A 24,639-nucleotide genomic window follows, 5' to 3' on the forward strand; every position below is an offset into this window, starting at 1 on the left:
AAAGAGAAACAAGGCTTTATTTTCTTCAACACCTTTTTTTTTTTTTTTTTTTTAAGAATAAAACCTAGGAATTGGAATTTGGAAAACAGGTTAGTGTGAATGTGGAGTGGAGGAGGACACTGTGGAAGATTACATTAGTTCTTGTGCACAGGTATAAAATAAGAAGAGAAGAAAGGACTCAATGCACGCAAGCGCTTCCGCGTTTGGGGTACAGAGATGTGCTAACTTCCTGCCGCCAGGCAAACGCATACTGATAACAATGACAGCATCAAACTTTGCAAAGTATAATCGATGCCTGCTGGAATTACATAAACGTATTACCTTTATAATTGTTACAGTTATCCAAGTATCAGCGAAGCCATCAAATGATCCTGATCTGATTTTAATGAGCCATTCGCAGCCTCACATAGCATGCAGGTCCTTGTGTACTTCAACTTGCACTTCTTAAGCTTTGGACTCTCAACTTTGTCTATGGAGCAATTTAAAAACAACCACAGCTGTAACAAAGTTCTGTATAAACAGACTGAACATAAATATAGTGGAAAGCCTTTATTGTCAATGTATGGTGCAAACAAAATTGCAGTTATGAAAACATAAAACACAAACAATAATAACATAAGGAATCAATGTCAACCAATAGTGAAATTGTCTCGGCGAAAGTTAACTTCTCCATTGTAGTACCAGGTCACTGTTAAACGTGTTCAAATAAAAATCCAAGTTGAATCACTAAACAGGTGGCACACTGCAATGTTGCAGAAACGCTCCCTCCAGTGCACGACACACACTTGGCGCTTCTCGTAACATCATTAGGGGTTTTCTCCTGTGTGTATTCTCATGTGTTTAACCATATGTGAGTTTTTAGTGAACCCTTTACCACAAGCTGAGCAACTAAAAGTTTTTTCTCCTACGTGTATTCTCATGTGTCGAGTCATCTTTGACTTTTCAATGAATGCTTTACTACAAACTGAGCAACTAAAGGGTTTCTCTCCTGTGTGTATTCTCATGTGTTTTACCATGTTGTCTTTTAGTGTAAAGCCTTTCCTACAAACTGAGCAACTAAAGGGTTTTTCACCAGTGTGTATTCTCATGTGTCTAATCATATCCGATTTGTTAATTAACTCTTTACCACAAAGTGAGCAACAAAAAAGTTTTTTTCCTGTGTGTTTTCTCATGTGTATTTCCAGATGTTGCTTTCTAGAGAATGCTGTACCACATGTTGTACAACCAAATGGTTTTTCTACTGTGTGTTTTCTAATGTTTGTTTCTAGATATTGCTTTCTCGGGACTGTTGTACCACATGTTGTGCAACTAAAGGGTTTTTCTCCCGAGTGTGTTCGCATGTGTTTAATCATATTTCCCCTTTCAATGAATGGTTTACTACAAACCGAGCAACTAAAGGGTTTTTCTCCTGTGTGTATTCTCATGTGTCTATCCATATGTGACTTTTTAATGAAGGCCTTACCGCAAACTGAGCAACTAAAGGGTTTTTCTCCTGTGTGCATTCTCATGTGTCTACCCATATCTGACTTTTTAATGAAGTCTTTACCACAAACTGAGCAACGAAAGGGATTTTCTCCTGTGTGTATTCTCATGTGTCCAATGAAATGTTGTTTAGAGAAACTATCACCACAAACTGAGCAGGTAACACGTTCTCTATGCATTCGTGAAGGTTCCTTGTTGTCAAGACTTGTCTCCTTTTCAGAGCATTTCAAGTGTTTGTCTTCACCTTCACAGTTTTCGTCGCTCCTCAAAGGTTCTTCCATGTCGTCGCTGTCTGACAGTGGAGCTAAGAGGTTGTCCGGTGGTGATCCTCCAAAGTGATGATGAAGCTGCGACGACTCAGGTGGTTCGTCTTCACTCTTCACAGAGACTCGAGTTCGTGGCAACTTGCTGACGTCAGCCTCCTCCTCTTCCTCTTTAACATGGAGGTGCTGTGGACCTTCTTGCTCCAGACTGGAGCACCCCCACTGCGACTGACGAGGAAGTTCTTCCGGATGACAAATCGGCTGCTGGACGTCTGCAGGACACGAGCAACACAAACACAGTTTAGAACACCCCGGTCAAATATGATATGGTGCGATATGTGGTATAAAGCCACAGACTGATCAAAGTCGTGTTTCCCAAACTAAAAGAAAGACAGACATGATTTGTATGTTGAAATGGGTGTGGGTTATTATTAAACTTATGAATGTTACGTTTACAAAACGAGGCCATAGAACCTGGTATCTGTCACGTGATCATCTGAAGCAAGTGTATATCAAAATCAAGTTGTACCAAAAGAGATCATATTATGTCACATTAACATATATAGGCGTTCTGATTTTGTGGTTGTTTTGACAGTAAATTAACTTTTAGCCTGTCGACATGTTTTGGTCTCACTCTTTTGGTAAAACAGAAACCTTTAATGTCAAGTTTTGCACACCCTTATTCGATAAATCAAAATGTTGTAAATATTAAGTGGAAGTTTAGTGAGCAGACCTTGGACACGTAAGACAATTTGAGTGTTGCAAACAGCTTCCAGTTGTCGTCGTTGTCGCTCGGTCTCCGCTTTCGCTCGACAAAGTTGCTCCTCGTACGACGCGATTGTTCCTTCAAACAGTCCGAATATTTCGTCGGCGGCCGCAATTAGTCGCTCCCTCACCAAGTCTTTCAACATTTTGATGTTGTTGACAGTTCGACGACCACAAGAACAACACTTGAACCTCGCACTTGCCCACTTGAAGCGTTAGCTGCTACGCTAACTTGAACTTCCGCAGTTGTCTTCTTCTTTGAGTGACGACTGGGCTCATTACAGTTCATTACCGCCACCTACGGCCATGGAGTGCAAGTCAGAGTATGGGACGCCATACTCGTAAGCAAAGCAAAAACTGTCAAAACAAACAAACAAACATTCGCTTTATCATTCCAGTTTCTCTCAAAAAGTGAAACTAGGCTTTATTTCTTCAGTCTTCTGCACGTTTTTTTAAGGATTAACACAGAAATTGGAAAACATGGCTCAGTGAATGAGCCATGTTTTCTGTGAATGTGGAGTGGATGAGGACAGGGTGGATTATGTCATTTGTTCTTATGCACAGGTTTAAATAAGCACAAAACAACCAAGGCTGTAACAAAGTACTGTACAAACAGATTGACCATAAATATAGAAAACCTTTATTGTCACTTTATGGTACAAATACTACAAAACAGGGGTTATGGAAACATAAACTAGAATAATAGAAACATAAAAGAAGAATAATGCCAAGCACGGCAGGATCAATGTTGTCACACTATAGTGAAATTGTTCACTTCTCATTTCCTTTGTAGTACCGGGTTACTGTTAAACGTGTTCAAATGAAAAGCCGAGTTGAATCAGCTGGGATAGGCGCCAGCACACCCGCGATCCCAGATCCTGTGTATATTCTTGTGTGCTTAACCATATTTGACTTTCCCATGAATGTTTTACCGCAAACTGTACAAAAAAAGTGTATTTTTCTCCTGTGTGCATCTGCATGTGTCCCCCTTGGAAAAGCGAGTGAGCATGAGAGAGGGGAAGGACTCGGGCGTGGCCGCGTGAGCTGCTCGTCCACTTATGAGATTCATAAAAGATTCAACCCGTAAAAGCTGCTCAAGTTGCACCACAATCAGAGGCATCATCACCGAGCAGGGAAAGAAGGCACAACTGATTTTGTACCCTGCAATCCTTACTCAAACACACGAACAAAAGAAAACAGGCAAACATGCCGATCACTTTTTCCAAAATCGTAAGTCAATGAACGTCTTGTTTTACTTAAGCCACAGCAATGCTCTGCTAAGGCGTTACAAACATTTTCTCATGAATTACTGCATCAAGATGTTTCTTCTAAAAATAAGTGCATGAAAACTATCGATCATTATTTTGGAATTAACCCCATATTTGTACTTTATACAAATAATAAACTGATAACAAAACATGAAATGTAAATACATAATTTAAAAAAATTTGTTTGTTGCACTATACTGTACGTGTACAGCATGTGGAAAACATGATACCGTGTTGACCTAATGACAAATTTGGACAATTTTGACAATATCGCTTCATTTTACGACCCAGATAAGTGAATGTTTCATAAAAAGTCAAAAATTAGAAAGATGAAATGTGTGTTCAAGTGTAACGATGAGTCCAATCTTATCAAAACCACAGGCAAACTAATAGATTGCGCCACGAGGTGGCGCTTTGAGGTCATATTTGGAAAAATATGTCATGTTTGCGACTACAGCAGAATGGCTCATGACCAGAGAGAGCCAATCACAACCGTTAGCTCTAAGAGGACGTGAATTGTGAAGTGTAACAATTTAATGTTGGAAAAAAAAATTTTCAACTCTGTAAATAGTTGTACCAATCTATGTAACGTTACATTGATGATACATTTTTACACATACAACAAAATTCATCATGTTTTATCAATTTCGTTTCTTGTTTCAGTTTGATTGACAGGGGCATTAGTTTATTTCCACATCATCTTTATTTTGATTTAGTAAAGCAGATTAAGTTTTCAGAATTGTAGCAGGATCGACATATAATCATGTGTCCATCCATGGTGTTGCAGGGTCTACTGTAAAATATTTTATTGTCCCTTTGTTGTGTGTTCGCATGTGTACAACTACCGGTAAACAGTTTAGATGAGCAAAACGTCGCCACAAACTGAGCAACTAAAGTGTTTCTCCTGTGTGCGTTCTCAGATGTGATTCCAGATGTGACCGTCGCCGGAATGTTTTATTACACAACGAGCAAACAAAAAGTTTTTCTCCTGTGTGTATTCTCATGTGTTTCATCATATTTCCCCTTTCAATGAATGTTTTACTGCAAACTGAGCAACTAAAGGGTTTTTCTCCTGTATGTATTCTTATGTGTTTAACCATATCAGACTTTCCGCCAAATGTTTTACTGCAAAATGAACAACTAAAAGGTTTTTCTCCCGTGTGTATTCTCATGTGTCTCACCAAAGTTGACTTTTTAGTAAACCTATTATTACAAATTGAGCAACTAATGGGTTTTTCTCCTGTGTGTATTTTCATGTGTTTAACCATATGGGACTTTTCGCTGAATGCTTTACAACAAACTGAACAACTAAATGGTTTTTCTCCTGTGTGTATTCTCATGTGTCTCACCAAAGCTGACTTTTTAGTAAACCGATTACTACAAACTGAGCAATGAAAGGGTTTCTCTCCCGTGTGTATTCTCATGTGTCTAATCAAATGTTGTTTGGTAAACCTATCACCACAAACTAAGCAGGTAACAATTTTTTTACACTTTTGTAAAGCTTCCTTGTTGTCAAGAGTTGTGCCTTCAACAAAACATTTAACGCGTTTGTCATCACCTCGGCAGTCTGCGTCACTTAACGTTTGTTCCATGTCGTTACTGTCTGACAGTGGAGCTAAGACGTTGTCTGGTTGTGGTCCTCTACAGTGGTCTCCACTAGGACTGTGATGGTAAAGCTGTGACATCTTGGGGGGCTCGTCTTCGTCATCTTCGCTCTTCACAGAGAGACCAGTCGCTGGCAACTTGCTGACGTCGGCCTCCTCTTCTTCTTCTTCTTTGACATGGGGGAGCTGCGGATCCTCTTGCTTCAGATTGGAGCACTGCCACTGATGAGGAAGTTCTTCCGGACGACAAATTGGCTGTTGGACGTCTGCAGCACACGAGCAACAATGACAAACACAGTTTAGAACACGCAGGTCACAGCTGAACGAGTATAAAATAAATGGTATCAAGCGTAGCTAGAGGAATGGCTATTGACTGGTTAGCATATCCACCTCACAGTTCCGAGGTTGTGGGTTAACATTCTGTCTCTGGTCTTCCTGAGTTGAACTTATATATTTCCTCCCACATTCCAAAATCATGCATGCTAGGTTAATTGAAAACTGCAAATTGTCCATAGCTGTGAACGGGAATGGTTGTTTGTTTACATGTGTGCTATAACTGGCTGGTCATGGGTTGTCAAGAAGGCAGTGTTTTTAATTACAATGAACCTGCAGCAAAAGTGATCATATTATATCATATTTAAAATAGAGGCGTTGCCATTGTGACGTTGTTTTGACAGTCAATTAACTTTTCTGGACAGGATAAGCGTCTAAATAAACGAAAACGAACTGGCTAGCTCCTAACATACGTTTTGATCATATTCTTTTCGTAAAACGGACTTGAATTATACATTTTGCGCGCCTTTATTGGATAAATAAAATGTAAATATTAAGTCTCAGTTTCTTGAACAGACCTTGGACGCGTAACACAATTTGAGTGTTGCAAACGGCTTCCAGTTGTCGTCGTCGCTCGGTCTCCTCTCTCGCGCAACGAAGTTGCTCCTCGTACGACGCTATCGTTTTTTCAAACAGTCGGAATATTTCGTCGGCGGCCGCGATTAGTCGCTCCCTCACCAAGTCTTTCAACATTTTGATGTTGTATAGTGTAGACAGTTTAACGACGCCAACAACTAACACTTCAATCTCGCACGTTGCCCAATAGAAGTGTGAGCTGCTATGCTAACTTCCGCAGTTTGCTTTTTTTTTCTTCTTTTTTTGCTTGTCGGGTGGCGTCAAGCGTTCAAAGCTCTTTACCGCCCCCTGCCGTGATGGGGTGTGTCTCAGTTTTGAACTACAGTCCGCACTCGGGCGGAAAACCATAACGAAAAAAAATAAAAAAAATCTTACAAAACGCGAAACAAGGCTTTAAAATGTATGTCTTCAATTTTCAACATGTTTTTCTTTTTTAAGTAACTGGAATTTGGTAAACATGACTCAGGTTTGTGTGAATGTGGACTGAAAGGGGAGCGTTTGGTCGTGTACACATGCAAGACACAAATAAAAGCCCCGAAGGGAACAATACTAGAATAAGTAAATCGTAATAAGTCGATTAAAAGCAAAATGTACCGCATTCAAATTCATTTAACGTAATATACGCATGGAATAAACAGACATGATGAACTATGGAAAATTACATTCATAAAAACACATGAAATTCTAAAAATAGGTGTAAGAAAAAAAGCACATGAAATAAAAAAAATGTCACAACTAAAAAAAAAAAGGTAAATGTAAAAAAATAAATAAATGTTCAAACCCAAGCTCTTATTGACGTGCCACATTTTAGCCAAAAGGGGGCAACAATGTTAAATATCCCGCTGCTCCTCCCAGGGGAAACATTATGTTGTGATTGGGCCTTTCTTACACTTCATACATGAGTTACTGATGTTAAAAAAAAGGATTGGGGATGGAAAATTTCAAAAGATGACCTCGTTGAGGTTTTGGACCTTGTAGGACAAATTTTGGATTTATAGTAGTTGGAATCAAAGCAGGAACCAAATTCGAAGTTAACATCAAGTAAAGCTTTAGTTAACTGCATATTGGTGCTTACTTTTTACACAGTGGTGGTCATTTGCTGTTCATTGCCACTCCCAGTTGAAGTTTACTGTAAAACTAACCATAAAATAGAATTATCCGTCAGAATATTGCATTTAACAAAATCATGTAAATTAGTTTTACGCTCGTCGTTTAGCTTAATGCTAACACAATATGCAAAATGCCACTGATAGGCTTATGAAAACAGCATCTATATCACAGTAATTATGAACTTTCAAGGAACATATATATTTGTACACAACCAATAAAAACGCATGCAGACAGCGCATACAACAATACTCAAGAGACATACAGTATTTTCTGCATATTGCAGCTTAGTTGGGATAGTCTTTGGGGTTTCATCAAATCTGTGGTATGTCTCTGTATGTATTATTATAGTATACTGGCCCCCTGGTGGCCAAAGGGTGCACACCAGAAGCAGCAGCACAGCGCCCCTTGAATGATCAGGATGCACAAACTGTACTGTTTACATTCGATTTGCATATATTAGCGTTTTATAAATTACAAAATTATAGTGCTATTTTTCCTCATTAAAAACACTGGAAGAGAATAATGGCACTTGGATTAATTTTAATTGAGAAAGTTGTGATGCAGGCGTTTTGATTTAAAAGCATGGACACGGCCAGAATTTAATGCATAAGTCAAGGCACCACTGTATTGCCTTTACTGGGAACATATTGAAATTTCACACGTCTTCCTTAAAGGTGAAATAAAAAAGCAAGCAGGAGTCAAGCATTTAGAAAATGTTTTATTATATCGAGGGACAGGCTGTCAAAATGGCTTGCATGAAAAGACTGTCAAACAGCAGGTTAAAGTGTGAGTACGTAGAAAACAAAGCAGCTTTTGTTGGCTCTGCAGGAGAGTTTAAGCAGAAATATATACATACTACACAACAAAGGTCCGAAAAATTTTCAAAATAATGTAAGACACGTTCTTTGAAGTCGAGAAGGGCGGGGAAAAAAAGCAGTACTGTTAATTCATGACATTGATAAACACTCACTGTTGTTGCCATGTCTTCATGATGTTTTTGTACAAGAGAACTCAGCATGGCATCATCGGATGGATTTTTAAATTAATACCAAAAAGAAAAAGGCAAAAAGCGAATACATTTCCAATTTGTTGCACTTTTCGAAAGTATACAGTTAATTCAGGTTTCAGCAAGCAGGGACCTGCATGCATTAAGTTGGGAAGCAGCAGTGGGGAAGCTTTGACATTAGATGACATTTATGGAAAAATATAATGCAAATTTTTTTTGAATAGCGTGGTGGGCCGCATCAAAACGTTCTCGCGTATGGCCCACGTGCCGCAGGTTCCCCACCCCTGCCCGAAAGGCTGCTCAAACAGTTGCAGAACATCGGTGAGATATGTACAGTGACTCTCTAGCTCCCCCTGTCACATTAATCCTCCCTCACTGGCTGTTGGAAACTGAATTTTAAAGGGGACACAGTATGGAAAAATTGACTTTTTAAACAGATCGTATACAAATAGTCCCGATTTCTCAAAATGCGTCTGTGTGAGAGTCATTCTGAATTTTACAGCATTGCGACGTCACAAATGTGCCAGTGGTGGCGGCTCTGTGCAAGCGCCATTCATTTGCAGTCCGGATGCAGAAATGAGCCTCTCCCCCAAATTTGTGATTTCAAGATGTGCCTTCAATCTTAATAGTTTGCGTATTTTGACCTAATAATATCAGACACTTTTTCTTAAGACACATGGAAACTGTTCTAAATTGTGAAAACGCAAGCTGCATAATATGTCCCCTTTAAAATGAGGCAACTTCTTCGCATTGGAGGTTATGCACGCATGATAAAAATTGTATAATATATGCAGTTTCTATCCAGCAAAACCCCCTTTTTCAAATAGATAAAACACGCTGTAACACGAGTCACAGACTTCCGAGGAAAATTCAGAATACAATCAAATCGATCTTCGAGTGGCACGATGTTCAAAACTGCCCACGAAAAATACTTCAGACCGTAAACGTAATATAGTTGATATCTCATAAAGGTTGTATTCCGATTGAAAATGTTTCTGCTTAATAAAATATTCAATTTGTCAGCGATTTCATTAGAATTCTCTTTTTGTCAACCTACTTAAATTAGTTACAAAATATTAGTCATTTTTTCCTCTCTCTGGTTACATTACATATGCAGAAATACAATAAATCCCATAATTTAGTGATTTTTAAAGGGAGATTCCACAGTTTACTTGCTTGGCTTCTACGGATCCATTTTTATTGCTAAAAAAATTAAATAACTGGTGAGATAATAAGTTAGTCAGCAAATAGATAAATACTTTTCTGATGGCCTTTTTCTGATAAGGTTTTAAAAAAGAAAAGAAAAAAAAAAACAACGCATGAAGACGATTGCACTTGACTGTTGCGAAAGAAAGCACAGTGCTTCTCGAATGGCAAATAAATAAAAATCCTTGCAGGAAATAACTTAAGTGACAAAAAGCAAAAAAAAAAAAAAAAAAAAAAGTACAGCTTTGTAATAGTTTGAGCCAAGAACCTATAATTTACCGGTTGAATACACACCCCACGCGACCAAAACGATGCCTTTGAGTACAGATAAAGTGCTGATCGAGCGCGATTTTTCCATTTTTTGTACCATGCGATCCTCTCGGGAGTCCACTAGCTTCAGGATTCCACAGAAAAAAAGGGACCCCACCCCCTCAATGAAAGGGAAGGGTCCAACGAAGGCAAAAACCATCGCGGCAATGGCCTCCAAAAACCTAGAAAAAAATATTCCCTGAGGTGCACATTCAGCTGTGTTGTTACGGCTCGTTCCTGTTCCCGTTCTTGGGTTTGGTTGAGAGTTCTCTCGGCGTGTTTTGGTGCCCGCGGGCCTTCGCGTTAGCTCCCAAACTCATTGAAGGCAAGTTTGGACTTCAGGCAAAGAAGAAGATCACAACTTCCTCCAAAAGTCCGACATGTACCACCAAGCGCTCTTCACAAAATCTTACACTACTCACTAAAAGTTTGGGATTTTGGACTTTCGGGTGCAATTTGAGGACGAACATAATTTTACAATCTCTGAAATTTTGAATGCGCAAGTTCAACTGTTCAATGTTTTTTTCCTCCAACAAAAAGCTGAATGGCAAAACTCATGACCCAAAAGCTTAAGATCCCCAACTTCTTGTGAGTGATGTATCTCTATAGTCAAACTTTCACAGACTCCATTACAGACAACTTCATGGCTTCCTCCAACATCTGATTGTCCGTAAAGGCGGCGGGCGGTTCCGGGACGGACTCGGAGAGACCGATGAGGGACTCCAGGAGGCAGGTGCCCGGGTCGCCGGACGCCGGCAGGCTCGGGTAGCTCGGCAACTGGAAGTGGAAAAAGTTGTCCATGTGCTCGTACTCCTTGAGCGAGTTGTAGAGCGAGCTGGGGCCCAGGCAGGGGAAACCGTCGAAGAACTCCAGGTCCGACTCGGAGGAGAGGCTCAGCTCCATGTTGTAGCTCGCCGAGCGGTCGACGGTGGGCGAGGGCGTGTGCGGGACGCTGCCGCCGTGGAAGAGTCCGTTGCCCTGGTTGGCGTTCTCGTCCAAAAGTTCCGAGACGGCCCGATTGTCCAAGAGCGCCGCGTCGATGTTGTCGTTCTCGTCCGCAAAGTCCACCATGCTGAAACTGCTGAAAGTCTCCGTCGTCGCCGCCTGCCGGGAACAAGCGTCCTTCACCGCGGCGTCCCCGTTCTCCGTGTCGTTGAAGCTGAGGATGCGGCTCAGGCCTTTCTCGTCCACGTCCAGCGGAGTCCGCCGGCCGCACGGGCTCCCGCCGCCCTCAGAGTCGTCGCTCTGGGCCGACGAGTCCGACATGTCGCTGCTGCAGCTGTTGTCGCCGGCAGACGCCAGCTCGGCGCTGAAGGGGAAGGAGTGCGCGGGGGGGATCGCCTTGGCCTCCGTCGCCTCCTCCTCGGTGCTCGACTGCTCCTCCAGCCGCTTCTCTAGCTCCAGCTTCATGATGGTGTGGATGTAGTGCGTCTGCACCCGGGTGGAGTTGAACTCGATGCGGCCTTCCGTGTTCCCGCAGCCATCTTTCGTGCAGCCGCACGGGAACGACGAATGGTCCATCTGCGAGAGGAAGAACCAATTACTTGTTGAACGGAAGCCTGGGGCCACATTATTTATCCCAAAAAAACTGTGGCGACACGACTTGTCCAACAGAAGCTTGCCATTACATTACTTGCCAAACAAAACCCTGCATTCACAGTACATAATCCTACAGTTATATTATCAAACACAATCCTGAAGATTGTCCAACTAAAGCATGAAACTACATGAAACCAACAGAAGCTTTCCGCTGCATTACAGAAACCTTCTGTTCCATTCCTTGTCCAAGTGAAACCTGCATTTAGACTACAGAAGCCTGCCACTCCATTACTTCCCCGAGAGAGGACCGCCCTTACGTTACTCGTTCAACAGAAGCCCAAATTTTGAATGCACTGAACGCCGACCTGACACTTGATGCCAGCCAGGCTGCAGCCGCAGGTTTCGGGCTCGCAGAATCCCTGACAGTCGCATCCGCAACGCTCCCTGGAGATCCTCAGCTCGTGCAGCTGTCTCTTCTCCTCCTTGTCCACCTTCTTGACGCCAGCGGCCTTGAGCAGAGCGTAGCGCCGCTTGGACGGGTACGGCTGGAGGAAGGAGCCCTCCTCCAGGTCGGCGCCGCTAACGTCGACGTCCCGCTCGGGAATGTCGTCCACGGTCAGCCGCTCGGCCTCTTCGCTGTCCTGGGTTCCGTTTTTGGTCAGCTGTAGACAACACCGCCGGTCAATGGGGAAACCCGAATCCCCGATCCCAATCCGGTTCCACTTCTTTTACTCACTTTTAATTTGAGAGCCTCCAGCTTCTCTTCCCGTAGCCGGTTGAGGAGTTTCTCCCGGCGTAGGAGACGCTGCTCGGCGGCGAACTCGGCCAGCGTGTACGTGCGGCGCACGCTGTGCCGGGGCGTCATGCCCAGGGTGCACCCCCCTCGGCTGGGCACGCTGGTGAAGCCCTGGCACCTCGGGAAGAAGAAGACTGTCACCTGGTCAAAGGTGACGTTGCTCCGGCGCGCCCTCTTGGATTTCTTGAGGATGGATGTCGCTGCGGAGGGAAGAAAGAAGAAGCTGACTTTTTCCATAATGGAAGTTCAACTGAAGCGGCGCAGTTCAGGCAAGTGATGAAACATAAATTTAGGATTCGTTGCCGTCGCACAAAAGTTGAGATTCTTTGTTGACCAATCAAGTCAAAAATAATTGTAATCCAAACTGACGATGTAAAAGAGTAATAACTATACAGTAAAAAAAAAAAGACTTTTTTTTTTTTTTAAGTTAGTATTTCTTCTTAATTTTTGTGTGAAAAAGTCCCCCAAAAAATTGGGACATAAACAATTGCGGAAAAAGTAAATGTGCAATTACAGCATACCGTTAAATCACAACTATTTAATGAACATGCAATGTTTTAAGAAATATTTCAATTTTATAACTTAATTGAAAATTTCAGAAAAAGACATACTTATATATTATACTTTTTTTTTTTTTTTTTGCTCTCATGATGCATTTCTTATGTTAAACACAGTGTGTCTAACTTCAGCCTTTTGGTACCTTCGACTGGTACCCTAGCAGCAGGATAACGAAAGGTACCCGGTACACATTGCTTACACTGCTTCTGCGTGCCACTAGAGGGCGGTATATCCCTCCAGTTGAATTTCTGTCCTGCAGAACAGCCTAAGAAATAAGGACGCCCCTCTGATTCATTGCCCTTCTCTTTCACAGAGCCTTATCGTGCACCCAATTAAGACTGAAACATGAATTTGAGGGCATTTACATCCTGGTAAAAGAGATCCCGCCGTGAAAAACGACCTGCTCGGCCTTGTTGCGCACAATGAAAAGTCAACCTTTAGCGGTTCAATCTGGGGAATAAACGCTTGAGAGGCTTTAGAGGGAGGGCCGGGGGAGAAAGGGCAATCCCTGCAAACTGACACGTTCCCACAAAACTGCCGTAACAGGCCAAAGCTCAAAAAGGTACATGTGCATGCAAGTGTGGAAGCACAACTATTGGACGCTTGCTTAGAAATTCCACATCCACCAACATGCAGCTTTTTTCCTCTACTCTTAAAGTGCCAAACGCCCACCCCTCAACCTCCTTTGGCAACACCTCTATGGAAATACATAATGACTACAGTCCACATGTGCTGGCCATTAGCTTTCATGAGCAAACGTCCTGGTGTTTTCTCAGCAGCTGTCACCAAATTCCTGGAAACATCAGGAATGGACGCATTTGAGGTAAACTCCACCCATCTGTGGGCTCTGGGGCAGCCTTTCCTCAACTTTTTTAAACAAAAAAAGGACAAAGCCAAAAAGCCTCATGTTTTTGGTTTTTTTCGACTCATGCATGTAAATCAAACAGATACATCATAACATCATTATCGCATAAGGCTCAATTTCAGTATCTTACGTTCTTCAACCTTATCAATGTTGTGGATCATATATAGAATTTCTCCTTTTTTTTTTTTAAACAATCTTTTTTTAAACAAAATTGAGTTTTTTTGTTTTTTTTTTATGAGTAGAATGTTCTTATTTTTTTTTTATTACTTTGTGCTTTGTTTTTCAAACGTTTTCCATTATTCCACTTTCACATGTTTTTTGACTCAATTTCTAATTTAGAATTTTGTCCTTTGACCATTTTTGGGCAAAAATGTAAAAAACGTTTAATCAAGTGTCTCCTCACTTCATACTAAGCTCTGAAATGCACTTTGTAAGTACAGTTCTGTCTATTTCTAACTGTTATTCTATGCATTTAAGAAGGTAGCTTGGTACAGCTTGGATCAAAGAAGGATGTGACTTTGTGTCTATGTCGGGGGAAAAAGTGGGTGCCGGGGTGGGAACGGTCGAGAAGCCCACATCCCTCGAGGGTAAACAATCGCCGCTCTAGTCTCACTAATGAGCACCTTCACATGGTCTAAACTTCCTTTACAATGACACACAAATCTTCCCCCCTCGTTTGTGTTTGCACGCCTTCTTTTCTCCATCCCGTGCCCGCCGGGCCTCTTTCAGCACCTGTGCTGGGTGCGCGCCCAGCCCTTCGCACAACGGCCCATGTGTTCTCCAGCGTTTTGGCACGCGGCCACCGCTGCACTTCCTGGAAGCCTCGTTTGTGCTCGTCGCCTATACCAGCAGTCGGCAACCTTTTTTTTTCCGGTTTGACGCAAAGACATATTTTGACAGCCCCATGTAGGAACAAATAAAAAACTAATTATTAAACCTGTCACCAGACCAGATATTACGCAGAGCGGGCTCGATTCATTGAACCCGTATTTGAAATGTGAATGCTGTTATCATCGATTTAATGCAGCGTTCTTGTTTTTGTAGGGCTCTTCTTCTGTCTCATCATTGAAGACTTTTTTCCACTTTCAGAAGAAGCTCACCAAAATACTTTTTGTTTTTAATTTATTTTTATTTTTTTTACTACTGTCCTATTCTGGCAAAGCACTACATGAAGCTCCTCTATGCACTTCAACATAGTTCCTTGGCACCGAGATGCCACGAGATGGTGGAAAAGCAATACTTTTATACTTATTAGACAATGCTTTGGCCTGAGCACAAAAACAGCAAATCGGTGAAACCAAAAGTGGTGGAGGACAACTATTCATGGGACCACTGTACTGTAAATCCCAATAAAAAAATATATATATTTCTTAAACAAAACAACACGATATGGTAGGGGTCCGAACGATGACGATAAAGCAGGGGAGCACTGTTCCCAAGCGGCTGCAGCTGATTTTCAAAATAAACCTTCTGGACTCTGACGAGGAATAAAATGTTTTTTGTTCAGTCTCTCTGTGCGACCTGGTACGAAATGGCCTGCGGCCAGGTACCGGGTTGTCCTCAAATGGCCTCTCGCCGGGCATCCAGACAGACCAAAGCGAGGAGCCGCCGTATGAAGGGATTCAGCCCTTTGGCTTGCTTTAATGCATGAAATAAAAGCGGTATTTAAGTGTTTCATGGGCTGCCAGCGGATGAAATTCCTTCACCTCCCTCCCAAATTTTGTGGGTTTTTATTATCAGAGCCTCTGCAGAGCCATAAAGACATGAAATATTTTCCGTGAGCCAGCTTGACTCACTGTTGAAATGCGTTGCCGGGGAGCCGGGGTTGCTCGGGGTGGAATCCAGGGTGTCCGAGTAGCAGCTCTCGCCCTCCGAGTCCCAGGTGGAGCAAGCCGACGAGAGCGAGGAGGGCGAGGGCGACGAGTAGCACGGGTCCTCGCCCACCTCCTCGAACTTCCTCTTGAGAAGCCCGCTCATGGCGCTAGCGTGGCGAATCTGTGGGGAACAGAAGACAAAAAACAAACAAAAACATGTTAATATCGGCAAATAGAGCGTACTGGTATGCAGTATAAGCCACACCTACTAAATTAAAAACTTGAACAAACAAAAAAAACTGAACTTTGTTTCTTACATAAGTCACACGTAACACATACAGACAGTACTGTGATGCCACTTTTAGTGTGCGCGCTTCGCCTGACGGTGGCAGTAGTTGTAATTGTCTCCACAAATTGAGAGAATATATGCATGTGAGAATTGCTGGATGTTCTATTTGTATGTTACTGCCGTCTTTATGCTCAAGTCAGAGTTATTTGATGGTTTAAAATGACCGCAGTAGCGATGCTAATTCCCTTTAGCCCATCTATGCCGTTTCCTATTGTATGATAGCACTGAGCTCGTGGAGGACGTATGTTAGTCTGTACTTCAAATGAACATTTATGGTGACAGTTAAAACAGCCTGAAGGTTGAACACTGCCTCTCATTTGGAGAACAAAACAGTAAGTAATGCAGTAACTGAGCGTGCCTTCTTATTCCGCAGTATGACAAACTAGTTTATTTTGCTGTTCTTAAGCTAAATGTTAATGGAATGTCGTAAAGACGAGGACCCGGGTAATAAAATTACACACGTTTTGCCAGAGAACCATCAAATGAGCACAACTCAGACACGTTGCAGAGAGAGAAAAAGAAAAAAAGGGCTTCGTACACGCAGAGCTTGTCGATACGAGCTGGCCGCCCCGTGCTTTGCCCATGTGAGCGCACGAGTAGGCCATCTCCTGCTGCCTCCAGCCAGTCGGCCACAGGAAGCAATCAATCAAGGCTGCATTAGCATAAGTCAACAATGGGCAAACCCCTTCATCCCTTCTTCGAAATCCCATCAAAACACATTGATTAGGAGGAATGCAACCCATCTTGGCCTTCCCTATCAACAGACTCTTTCCCCCTTGTGCCGCTTTTAAATGTGCGCTCATGTGACATGTTCACAGACAAAGACCTTCCTGCTGGAAGATGTTGCGTTACGCCAGCCCGCCGTGCGTGCTTTCAGCGCTCCCATGAGAGGGACTGCTGCCTCAGCGATAAAAACAATCAATCCATTGAGAGGCGCACATGCACATACACACACAAAAAAAAAAACACCACATACACACAAAAAAAAAACCCACCACAGACAAAATGAGCCCTTGACTAGGGACTGCCATTTATTCTCAAACCATTCCCTCAAATAGCGCTATTATGGTTGTCCATTTAAGCACACCTTGACTAATTTTAAGCTAATTTAATGTCAATCAATAAAAATTGGATAGTTTGTATCTGAGTATTTAAGCGGAGTACACAGGCGCCAATAATCAGACCAGCAAAGGCCATTGTGTTTTACGTCTGTTCAATATTTGAAGCTGACTACGCACAATAATATAATAATTTACCATTCCGATCATGGTCTACAGCAGCCTGATTATTGGCTGTTTCTAAAAAAAAAAAAAAATATCCTGAGTGATTATCCTGTGGTGTGGAGTGTGTTAAGTGATTTTCACTGGCATGGAATATTAGAAAGAAGGTTGCTTATTAGTACTGGGTGTAAACGAAAGACTGAAACGGGATATGTTGACTTCAAAACGAGGTGAGGGGAGCGGTAAAGGAGATTTTTTTGTCTATAAAACCATCAATGTCTTCATAGTGGCAGCTTAACCGCTTACAGCTGCCACGGTTTTAAAAGTTTTTTTTTTTTTATTATTTTTTTTGGTTGAGGTGGGATACCTGCAATTTTGCTTATCGTTTAAAAACAGTGATTTTCTGGGGATAATTGCAGGGTAACATTTGCGCGGGACGTTAAATGTCGGTTCTCAAGCACGTCGGCCATTAAGACAAAGCGCGCGCCAAGCGAGGCCTGTTGGAGGCTCGCGGATTCAGAGCGACCTTGGCGTAAGCAGGCGGCTAAACGAGATTCTCCTCACGAGTTCCAAGAAGAGTGTGACCTGCATGCCGTCTGTGTCTTATCAGGGCGTGTTACGCAAGTGTCAGCGTTCCAGGTGGGTGGTTGGGGGGTAGGGCGCGATGGGGAGCATCCACCCATCCATTTTCTATAGCATTTACGAGCACTCATATTCACACCTATAGACAATTTAGGCTCTTCAATTAACCCAACATGTTTTTGGAAGGCATGAGGACGCTTGAGAAAACCACAAGCAAGGGAAGAACATGCCAACCTCACGCAGTAATGGCTGTAGCCGAGATTAAAATCTAGATCCTCAGAACTGTGAGGCAGATGTGCTAACCACGAGACCACAGTGCAGCCCAACGGGAAGCAATTGTGGGGGGGGGGACAAAAAAAAAGGGGGGGGGGGGGCAGTCAAGCCTCTGACAAGGATAAAGTAGAGAGTCAAGGGCAGGAGGCTGACAACCCTTGCGGGGCTTATGCCGCTCACATGATGAATGAATCACCTTGCGACAAACAAAGGGGCTTAGCACGTGGAGACCACCTTGATACTAAAAGCCAACCACATGATGCAACCCGGTGCAGAATCAAGAGCATCAAAATAAAGTAAGGAAAAAAAAAAAAAAAAAAAAAAAAAAAGCTGTGAGGCGTCCTCAGGGACCACATAGCGCCGGCTAAGCAAAGTCTTTTTAATTAAAAGCTGCAGTGAGCCAGAAGGGAGACAGGAGGAGGAAGAGGAGAAGGAGGAGTGGTGGTGTCAGAAGTGGGTCATTGTCTCTTGACTACAGCCTACCTGACACATTGATTTGCTAATCCTGTTCAACAGGCAGAAACAATGGCGAGAGGTTAATCCTAGTTTGTGGTCAATGTGGAACTCGCAGAAGACAACAAGGCTGTCATGACTTATTTGGAGGGGGGGATAATAATAATATGAATAATAATAATAATAATAATAATAATAATAATAATAAGAGAGTGGCAGGAAAGTAGGATTCAGTGGGGTCTCCTGAAGGAAATCAGTGCCCTGAGTGGCGGCACGGCACATTCGTGGCTCCCCGCTAAATTATGCATCTCTGTCATTCCATCAGTGGCGGGATAAAAAGGGACGCACACTCGGGCAAGATAAATCTCAGAGCTAGGCAAGATTTGTCGCTAAAAGGCACAACGTGGCGGAGCCAATCGAGAGGCACGCCATGTCAGTCCTACCCGGTTATCGGCATACTAGCGTGGCATTAGCGACACTGCTTGTAACAGCTGCTATTAGTCTGCCTTTTGTCAGTGTGGCTGTTCTTAATGAACAGAGCCTACATGTAATGGGCAAAGATTCAGACAGTAGAGTGGAAGGTGGAACGTCATCTGAGAAGAATAGAAGAAGCCAGGAATGGGGTTTGGTCCTGTCAAGTTGTGTCGAAAGCAATCGTTAATTTTTATTTTCACATAAAAACGTACCGATAATCGGGCCGAATTTGATCATTTTTTCCCCCAAAGTCAGCAAAAGTCTGATTATTGGATGTCTCTAAATGATTAATCCTGAGTGATTATCCTGTAGTGTGGGATGTGTTAAATCATTTTCTCCAATCTGCTAGGAAAACAGTCGGGGCCGACAATCGTAAATGTTAAACATATTAAATAATTAGTATCCTTACATGTGTGGCCAACACAGAGTTGGACTGATTCACGGACGGCGTAATTGTGACGTGAAACCAAACGATAGCGTATCTGGTAACTACTGTTAACTTCCTAATTGGCTGACAGCTCGCCTCGCTTCTTTTACTTTTTCATGGAATTTCCGGTAGTCTGGATCCCGGTTGCAAAGTGCTGCCTCTCACAGGTTAGTCTTGGTACTACGACAGACATCTGCTTTGGGGCAGGAGACTCGCAATCGTCAGCGGCGAGATTGTTCTGTGTATGGTGTTGAATGCAGCACGCGATAAGAGCAGTCAGATCACACGGGAATTTTGGTTTTTTTTTCATTAAAAAAAGAAAAATCCGTTAAGGATGTTCAAAATCGACCTGCGCATCCCACTTAAGGCAATGCTGGGACAGGAGAAGTCACTTAGGTCTCACCATGGTATGGTGACAGAGGCAATGCATTGAAATCTTTACAAAAGAAAATGATGTAGTGTGCAGGGACAAGAGAGCGAAGTCAATCCCGCAGCCCAATTGATCCAACAGACCAACGAGACAGTTGACTTTGCCCCCTTTGTGCTGCCTTGTCCTGCCCTATTGCAGCTGATAACGATAAGGCGTGTGTGTGTGTGTGTGTGTGTAGAGAGGTGGGGGGGAGTGGCACTAATCTTAGCCAGCCGAGAGCATTTACATGGCAGACTGACAACCCAAGCACAGCCTCAGTCTGTCTTACTGTCTAACTGAGTGAGTGAGTGAGTGCTCATAAAATGTGATAATGATGAGCCCGGGAGTGTGAGCATGTGTGTATAAACATGTCAAGGCAGGTTGGGACTCAAGGCCTCAGGGCACCGCACCTCTCACTTCGTCACCAGGAAAGTCGGGAGACAAATTCTTAGAAGTGACGGGAGGCCGAATTCCTCAGACTCTTCTACCCAGAGATCCTGCATAATTGCCGCTTCACAGCCGTAACGGAACTGCTGGCATTCATCCTCCTTTTATACAGAACCAAGCAAAAAGTGGGCTATTACCTTAACCGGTGTAGCTACGCAACATCCTGACAGGAGTCTTGCTTTTAACACAGTGCCGGTGTTAAACTTCATAGCCCTGTTCTGAGCATTGCGGACATACAGTATATAATGGATCTGATGCTACATACGTGTCAGACCGCAACAATTTCTTTCGACACAATAGCACAGGAGGACACTCCCTTTCGCGCCTTTCCACAGTTGCCTCAAGTAGGGTATGACTAACAATTTTTAAAATCTCAAGAGATTTATTTTTTATTTTATTTTATTTTTTTAAAGTTTTGGTTTCTGGCAAAAGCACTTAATTTCCCGCCAAAATCGCAGAGTTCCGTGGTTCGGCCCAACTCGGCGTTCACCACAGGCAAAGATTTGTGATCGTTAATATTGAACAGGTTTAACATTTATGATTGGCGGCCACGTTTTGAGAACCGAAGGAAAACTCTCTCTTAACACTGCCTGCCCCACTGGACAATCTCTTAAAATAATCGTTTAGAAACATTAGACAATCGGGACTTTGCTGCCTCCGGTTAAAAAAGATGAATGAAGCTCAAATTAGCCCCGATTATCGATATGTGTGCACCCTGATTTAGGGTGCATTGGGACTGACATAATTTAGTAGTGCGCCGCCTGCCGGAACAAAGCGGGGAGAGCGCTCCTGTTTTGCTCTGGTGTTGTTCCCACCGGAGCCTGCCAGAGAAACATTCTGTTCCCCTTCCTCGACCCGTGGCACCGCTTTCCAAAAAGGAGAGGTAGTGGGAAAAGGGAGGGAGCATCGCACAAAGCAAATAAATAATGTCATGTCTCCAAAGCCGCAGGAATTCCATCTCCGGCAGCGCCTCTCTAGCTGTAAAGAAGCTCAATCGAACCCAGATGTGTACTTTTTTTTTTTTTTTTCCCCCTTCCCCTTCTTCCCGGGCTCAGAAAGCACACTTGGACACACCTGACTGGGGAATTAGCATGCACGTGGAGCTCACATGCTACCTTTAAGCTGCACAAATCGGGAGATAGCTGAAATCTCGGGATGGGATTGAGTGTGCGGATGACGGAAAGACGAGGAAGAGGTGGGTTCACGTGTTGCTCAGCTCTTTTGTTAACAGACTCAAACTCCAAAATGCTCAACATTTGAAAAAGTCAGACTTTTTGACCACTTGTAAAATTTCCATGAGAAAAATCCCAAATTTAAATACAGAACTTTTACAAAAGCCCCTAAATTAACACATTTTCAACCAATTCTAACCACTCTAACATCATCCCCTCAAATCCTACTGTTTGAAGAATTCCATGAATAATTTCCGAAATTATTGGAGAAATTTAACAAATTCACCATTAAACTGATTCATATAATTTCCAAGCCAAATGAATGAAGATTTGTTTTAAACCACCTCAAGTTTACAATTTCTCAACCGATTGAAATCGTTCTAAGTTTGAAGAACTAAAAGAACAAGATATTGAAGAACTCCACATTTTACATGAGACAATTCCCAAATTAAAAGAGAAACAAAGTCACCAATCATTCTAACCCAAATTAATGGAGAATAAAAAAAGTAATCACCTAAAATTCACAATTTCGCAACTATTTCATACAATCAGTTGAGTTGAATTCTAACTCAAATTAATGGAGATTTTTTTCTCAAATCACTTAAAGTTTTTAAACTTCGACAAATTCCATTTTTCCAGAATTCCCAAATTACGAGAAATTTAACAAATTCACCATTTCTTGAAACAGCTTTGAAACCATTGTAACTTTAACACCCCCCCCCCCCCCCCGCAAAAATCCTACTCAAATTCTCAAGTTTAAAAGAAATTTAAAAAAAATAATTTTTCAAAACAATTAAAATCATTATAAAGTAAATTAACAGACTTTTTAGTCATTCATTCATTCATCTTCCATTCATCTTTTTAAATCACCTAAAATTCACAATTTCTCAAATCACATCAAGGAGATGGTGGTGGTCCCGGTGGGTTCAGAGGTTGAGCCCAGAGCCCAAACGGGACAAAACAGATGGGAGCTCGCTACTGCTGTGTGTTGTGGAAGGAGTGGGGGACCGGGAGGGGTTCTTTTCAGCCAGCCCCATTCCCTCCCCTCCTGTCTCCTGTGCACAAAAGAGAGGGGGGCATCCCGCGTGACAGAACTGAAGCGAGGCAACCTTGCTTGAACCCAACGCTGCTACTGCAAACACTTTGGAAGTGTGTGCTCATCTACATAGATCGCTGTGTGTACACATCCAGAAATAATTGATCGTTTGTCTGGAATTCATTACAGTATTCAGGTCTTGAAGGAAAACAAGGGAGTAGTGGAACCTGCAGAGGCGCTGTTGAGTCAGTCTCAACTAGTTTGCAGTCGAAAGCAAGGTCCGCATATACCGATAACAGGACCGAATGCGCGCAGTTCCAACTCCTTTTGATCAAAGTGAGCAAAGATCTGATTGTCAGATGTCTCAGTGTTTATCTAGCGTGATTAATCGGGCCTCTTCTAATCAAAGTAAGCAAAGGCTCGAAGATGAAATGATTAACTGAACAATTATGTGGTGTGGGATGTGTTAAGAGTGACTCTGCTCGGAAAGCGGTCAGGGCCAACAATCGTAAATGTTAAAACTGTTCGATATTTACGAGACAATTGTGGTGTGTGGGGTCTTTGACATTTTAAAAAAATCGGTTAAGATGTTCAAAATTGGTAAGTGTGTAGCCTGCTTAAACAAGTCCAATATCACGTCAGAGGTGACAAGCTGAGCCACTTCCACGCAGATGTCGCATTCTACAAAATACGCTGAGCTTAACAAATGAACCCATTTTAAATCACCTACAATTCACAATTCAAACCATTCTAACTTTAAGAAATTCCCAATCATCCTTTTAAGATTTTAGGAATTTTCCGAGTTAAATTTTTTAAAACTAATTCAACATTTCTTAAACGTATTCGTCATTAATACATAACATTTTAATACCTGTAAAAAAAAATAAAAAAAATTAATAAAATCCATAAGTGAGGGACTCATGGACCTCTTTCGGACGTTCCACGGGGACCGCCAGTGGTGTGTGGACCACATTTTGAAAAACCCCATCCAAAGTGCATCAAGACTGTGTGTCACAATGCAACAAATTCCCCAAATTATACCATACCAGCTACTTGCTGAGCATTCCTTGGGGGGGGGGGGGGGGGGGGAAGAAATTGGAAAGTAGAGTTGTGTGTGTGTGTGTGTGTGGAGAGCAAAGGCACAAGAAATGGAAGCTGTGTCAGTAAACAAAGGATCATTCTCCTCCCGTGTGTGTGTGTGTGTGTGTGTGTGTCATTCCAGAAAGCATGATTTCCAAAAATGATCCGGGTGAGGTCGCGCGAGAGACGCTTTTCAAAAGTGCTCTCCATTAAGGGAGCACATACAATGAGGCGACAAACTACGCCAGAATCCACGTTTAAAAATAATCATTAAAAACTAAAATTTAAGAAAGCGCGTGGGCTTCACCTTCAATAAAACGGGTTGGGATCGTGAATATAAACACGCGTGAATAAAGCCGAATAGTGCAAGGTGCGGGAACAATGAAAAGGAAGAACGCAAAGTGGGCTCTTTTTAAATGGCAGGAATCACGCGGGGACGTGGGTCGTGTGCAGGTGACTGCTGGCGTGACAGCCGCTGTGTCAGCTTTAATGCCTTGCGCAAAGGCACAAATAACAACACGCAACTTATGATGATGATGATGACGATTATCTGGCCGATGCAATTTCATTGATTGATTGGTGGACTTCCCCGAATTGGGTTCACCTGTAACACCGGAAAAACTCGCCGCATGTCTTCTATTCACTTTTACACACGACAAAAAAAATAATTAAAAAAAATTAAAAAAATACACGCGTGACACATTTACGCACGTTAAATGACACGACAATGGACCAGTGCTACTCACCAGCAAGTGTGCGACTGTCCGATCAGCATGAGTGGCAAATAATGGGATTAATCCGGAAAAAAAAATAAAAATAAAAATGGGTGAGAAACCACAGAGCGGAACGTGCTTGGTTCACTCTCCGACCCCCCCCCCCTCCACGGACACGAAGCTCTCACGCGGGGCCCCGGCTTTTGTCTGCCTCCGTCCGGCTCGAGCGCGTCCTCTTGTCTGGAGCACACTGGCGACTAGCTCTGGCTTTTTTCCCTCTCCCTCTCCCTCTCCCTCTCCCTCTCTCTCTCTCTCTCTCTCTCTCTCTCTCTCTCTCTCTCTCTCTCGGTCTCGTCAGTGGAAAACTCCCTCCCGGCGTGTGGCTGTGACGCAGGCCGTGACACACAGCCGAGGAGGCGGCCCACGCTGTTTCCTGCCTCCGCCTCTTCCTCCTCCTGCGTGACTGTATTACACGCAGCAGCTTGCAAGGGGAAAAGAGGAGATTGACAT

At 42.9% G+C, this 24,639-nt stretch overlaps 3 protein-coding genes across 4 annotated transcripts; all 3 read right to left on the reverse strand.

Annotated features, from left to right (window-relative positions):
- Window positions 1–41: 41 nt before the first annotated feature.
- LOC133396421 (zinc finger protein OZF-like) lies at window positions 42–2,742 on the reverse strand. 2 transcript variants are annotated; one of them, XM_061666287.1, is made up of 3 exons: window positions 2,479–2,742; window positions 1,727–2,017; window positions 42–469 (listed from the first exon to the last, which is right to left on the reverse strand). In XM_061666287.1, exons 1-3 carry the CDS (start codon window positions 2,654–2,656, stop codon window positions 339–341), a joined length of 600 nt encoding a protein of 199 aa, XP_061522271.1. In that variant the 5' UTR covers window positions 2,657–2,742; the 3' UTR covers window positions 42–338. The 2 variants fall into 2 exon arrangements, with proteins under 2 accessions (XP_061522271.1, XP_061522270.1); XM_061666286.1 differs by lacking the exon at window positions 42–469 and having other exon boundaries at window positions 484–2,017.
- Window positions 2,743–3,161: 419 nt separating this feature from the next.
- On the reverse strand, window positions 3,162–6,515 carry LOC133396422 (gastrula zinc finger protein XlCGF8.2DB-like). Its single transcript, XM_061666288.1, has 2 exons — window positions 6,234–6,515; window positions 3,162–5,648 (listed from the first exon to the last, which is right to left on the reverse strand). Exons 1-2 carry the CDS (start codon window positions 6,406–6,408, stop codon window positions 4,669–4,671), a joined length of 1,155 nt encoding a protein of 384 aa, XP_061522272.1. The 5' UTR covers window positions 6,409–6,515; the 3' UTR covers window positions 3,162–4,668.
- Window positions 6,516–8,099: 1,584 nt separating this feature from the next.
- Window positions 8,100–24,364, reverse strand: csrnp1b (cysteine-serine-rich nuclear protein 1b). Its single transcript, XM_061666665.1, has 5 exons — window positions 24,163–24,364; window positions 15,477–15,675; window positions 12,198–12,457; window positions 11,827–12,123; window positions 8,100–11,443 (listed from the first exon to the last, which is right to left on the reverse strand). Exons 2-5 carry the CDS (start codon window positions 15,655–15,657, stop codon window positions 10,532–10,534), a joined length of 1,650 nt encoding a protein of 549 aa, XP_061522649.1. The 5' UTR covers window positions 15,658–15,675; window positions 24,163–24,364; the 3' UTR covers window positions 8,100–10,531.
- Between the last annotated feature and the right edge of the window lie 275 nt (window positions 24,365–24,639).

Source organism: Phycodurus eques, chromosome 21, assembly GCF_024500275.1.
Source record: "Phycodurus eques isolate BA_2022a chromosome 21, UOR_Pequ_1.1, whole genome shotgun sequence".
NCBI lineage: Eukaryota > Metazoa > Chordata > Actinopteri > Syngnathiformes > Syngnathidae > Phycodurus > Phycodurus eques.

What these genes read in the sequence shown, in the direction of transcription:
- csrnp1b (XM_061666665.1), bottom strand. Translation starts at nt 15,657, where the DNA reads ATGAGCGGGCTTCTCAAGAGGAAGTTCGAGGAGGTGGGCGAGGACCCG. An exon ending in CCCGGCAACGCATTTCAACA is followed by an intron (nt 12,458 to 15,476) that starts GTGAGTCAAGCT and finishes TTCCCTCCGCAG; the next exon opens with CGACATCCATCCTCAAGAAA. An exon ending in TGGCTGGCATCAAGTGTCAG is followed by an intron (nt 11,444 to 11,826) that starts GTCGGCGTTCAG and finishes TTCCTCTCGCAG; the next exon opens with ATGGACCATTCGTCGTTCCC.
- LOC133396422 (XM_061666288.1), bottom strand. Translation starts at nt 6,408, where the DNA reads ATGTTGAAAGACTTGGTGAGGGAGCGACTAATCGCGGCCGCCGACGAA. An exon ending in AATTGTGTTACGCGTCCAAG is followed by an intron (nt 5,649 to 6,233) that starts GTCTGTTCAAGA and finishes CGTGTGCTGCAG; the next exon opens with ACGTCCAACAGCCAATTTGT.
- LOC133396421 (XM_061666286.1), bottom strand. Translation starts at nt 2,656, where the DNA reads ATGTTGAAAGACTTGGTGAGGGAGCGACTAATTGCGGCCGCCGACGAA. An exon ending in AATTGTCTTACGTGTCCAAG is followed by an intron (nt 2,018 to 2,478) that starts GTCTGCTCACTA and finishes CGTGTCCTGCAG; the next exon opens with ACGTCCAGCAGCCGATTTGT.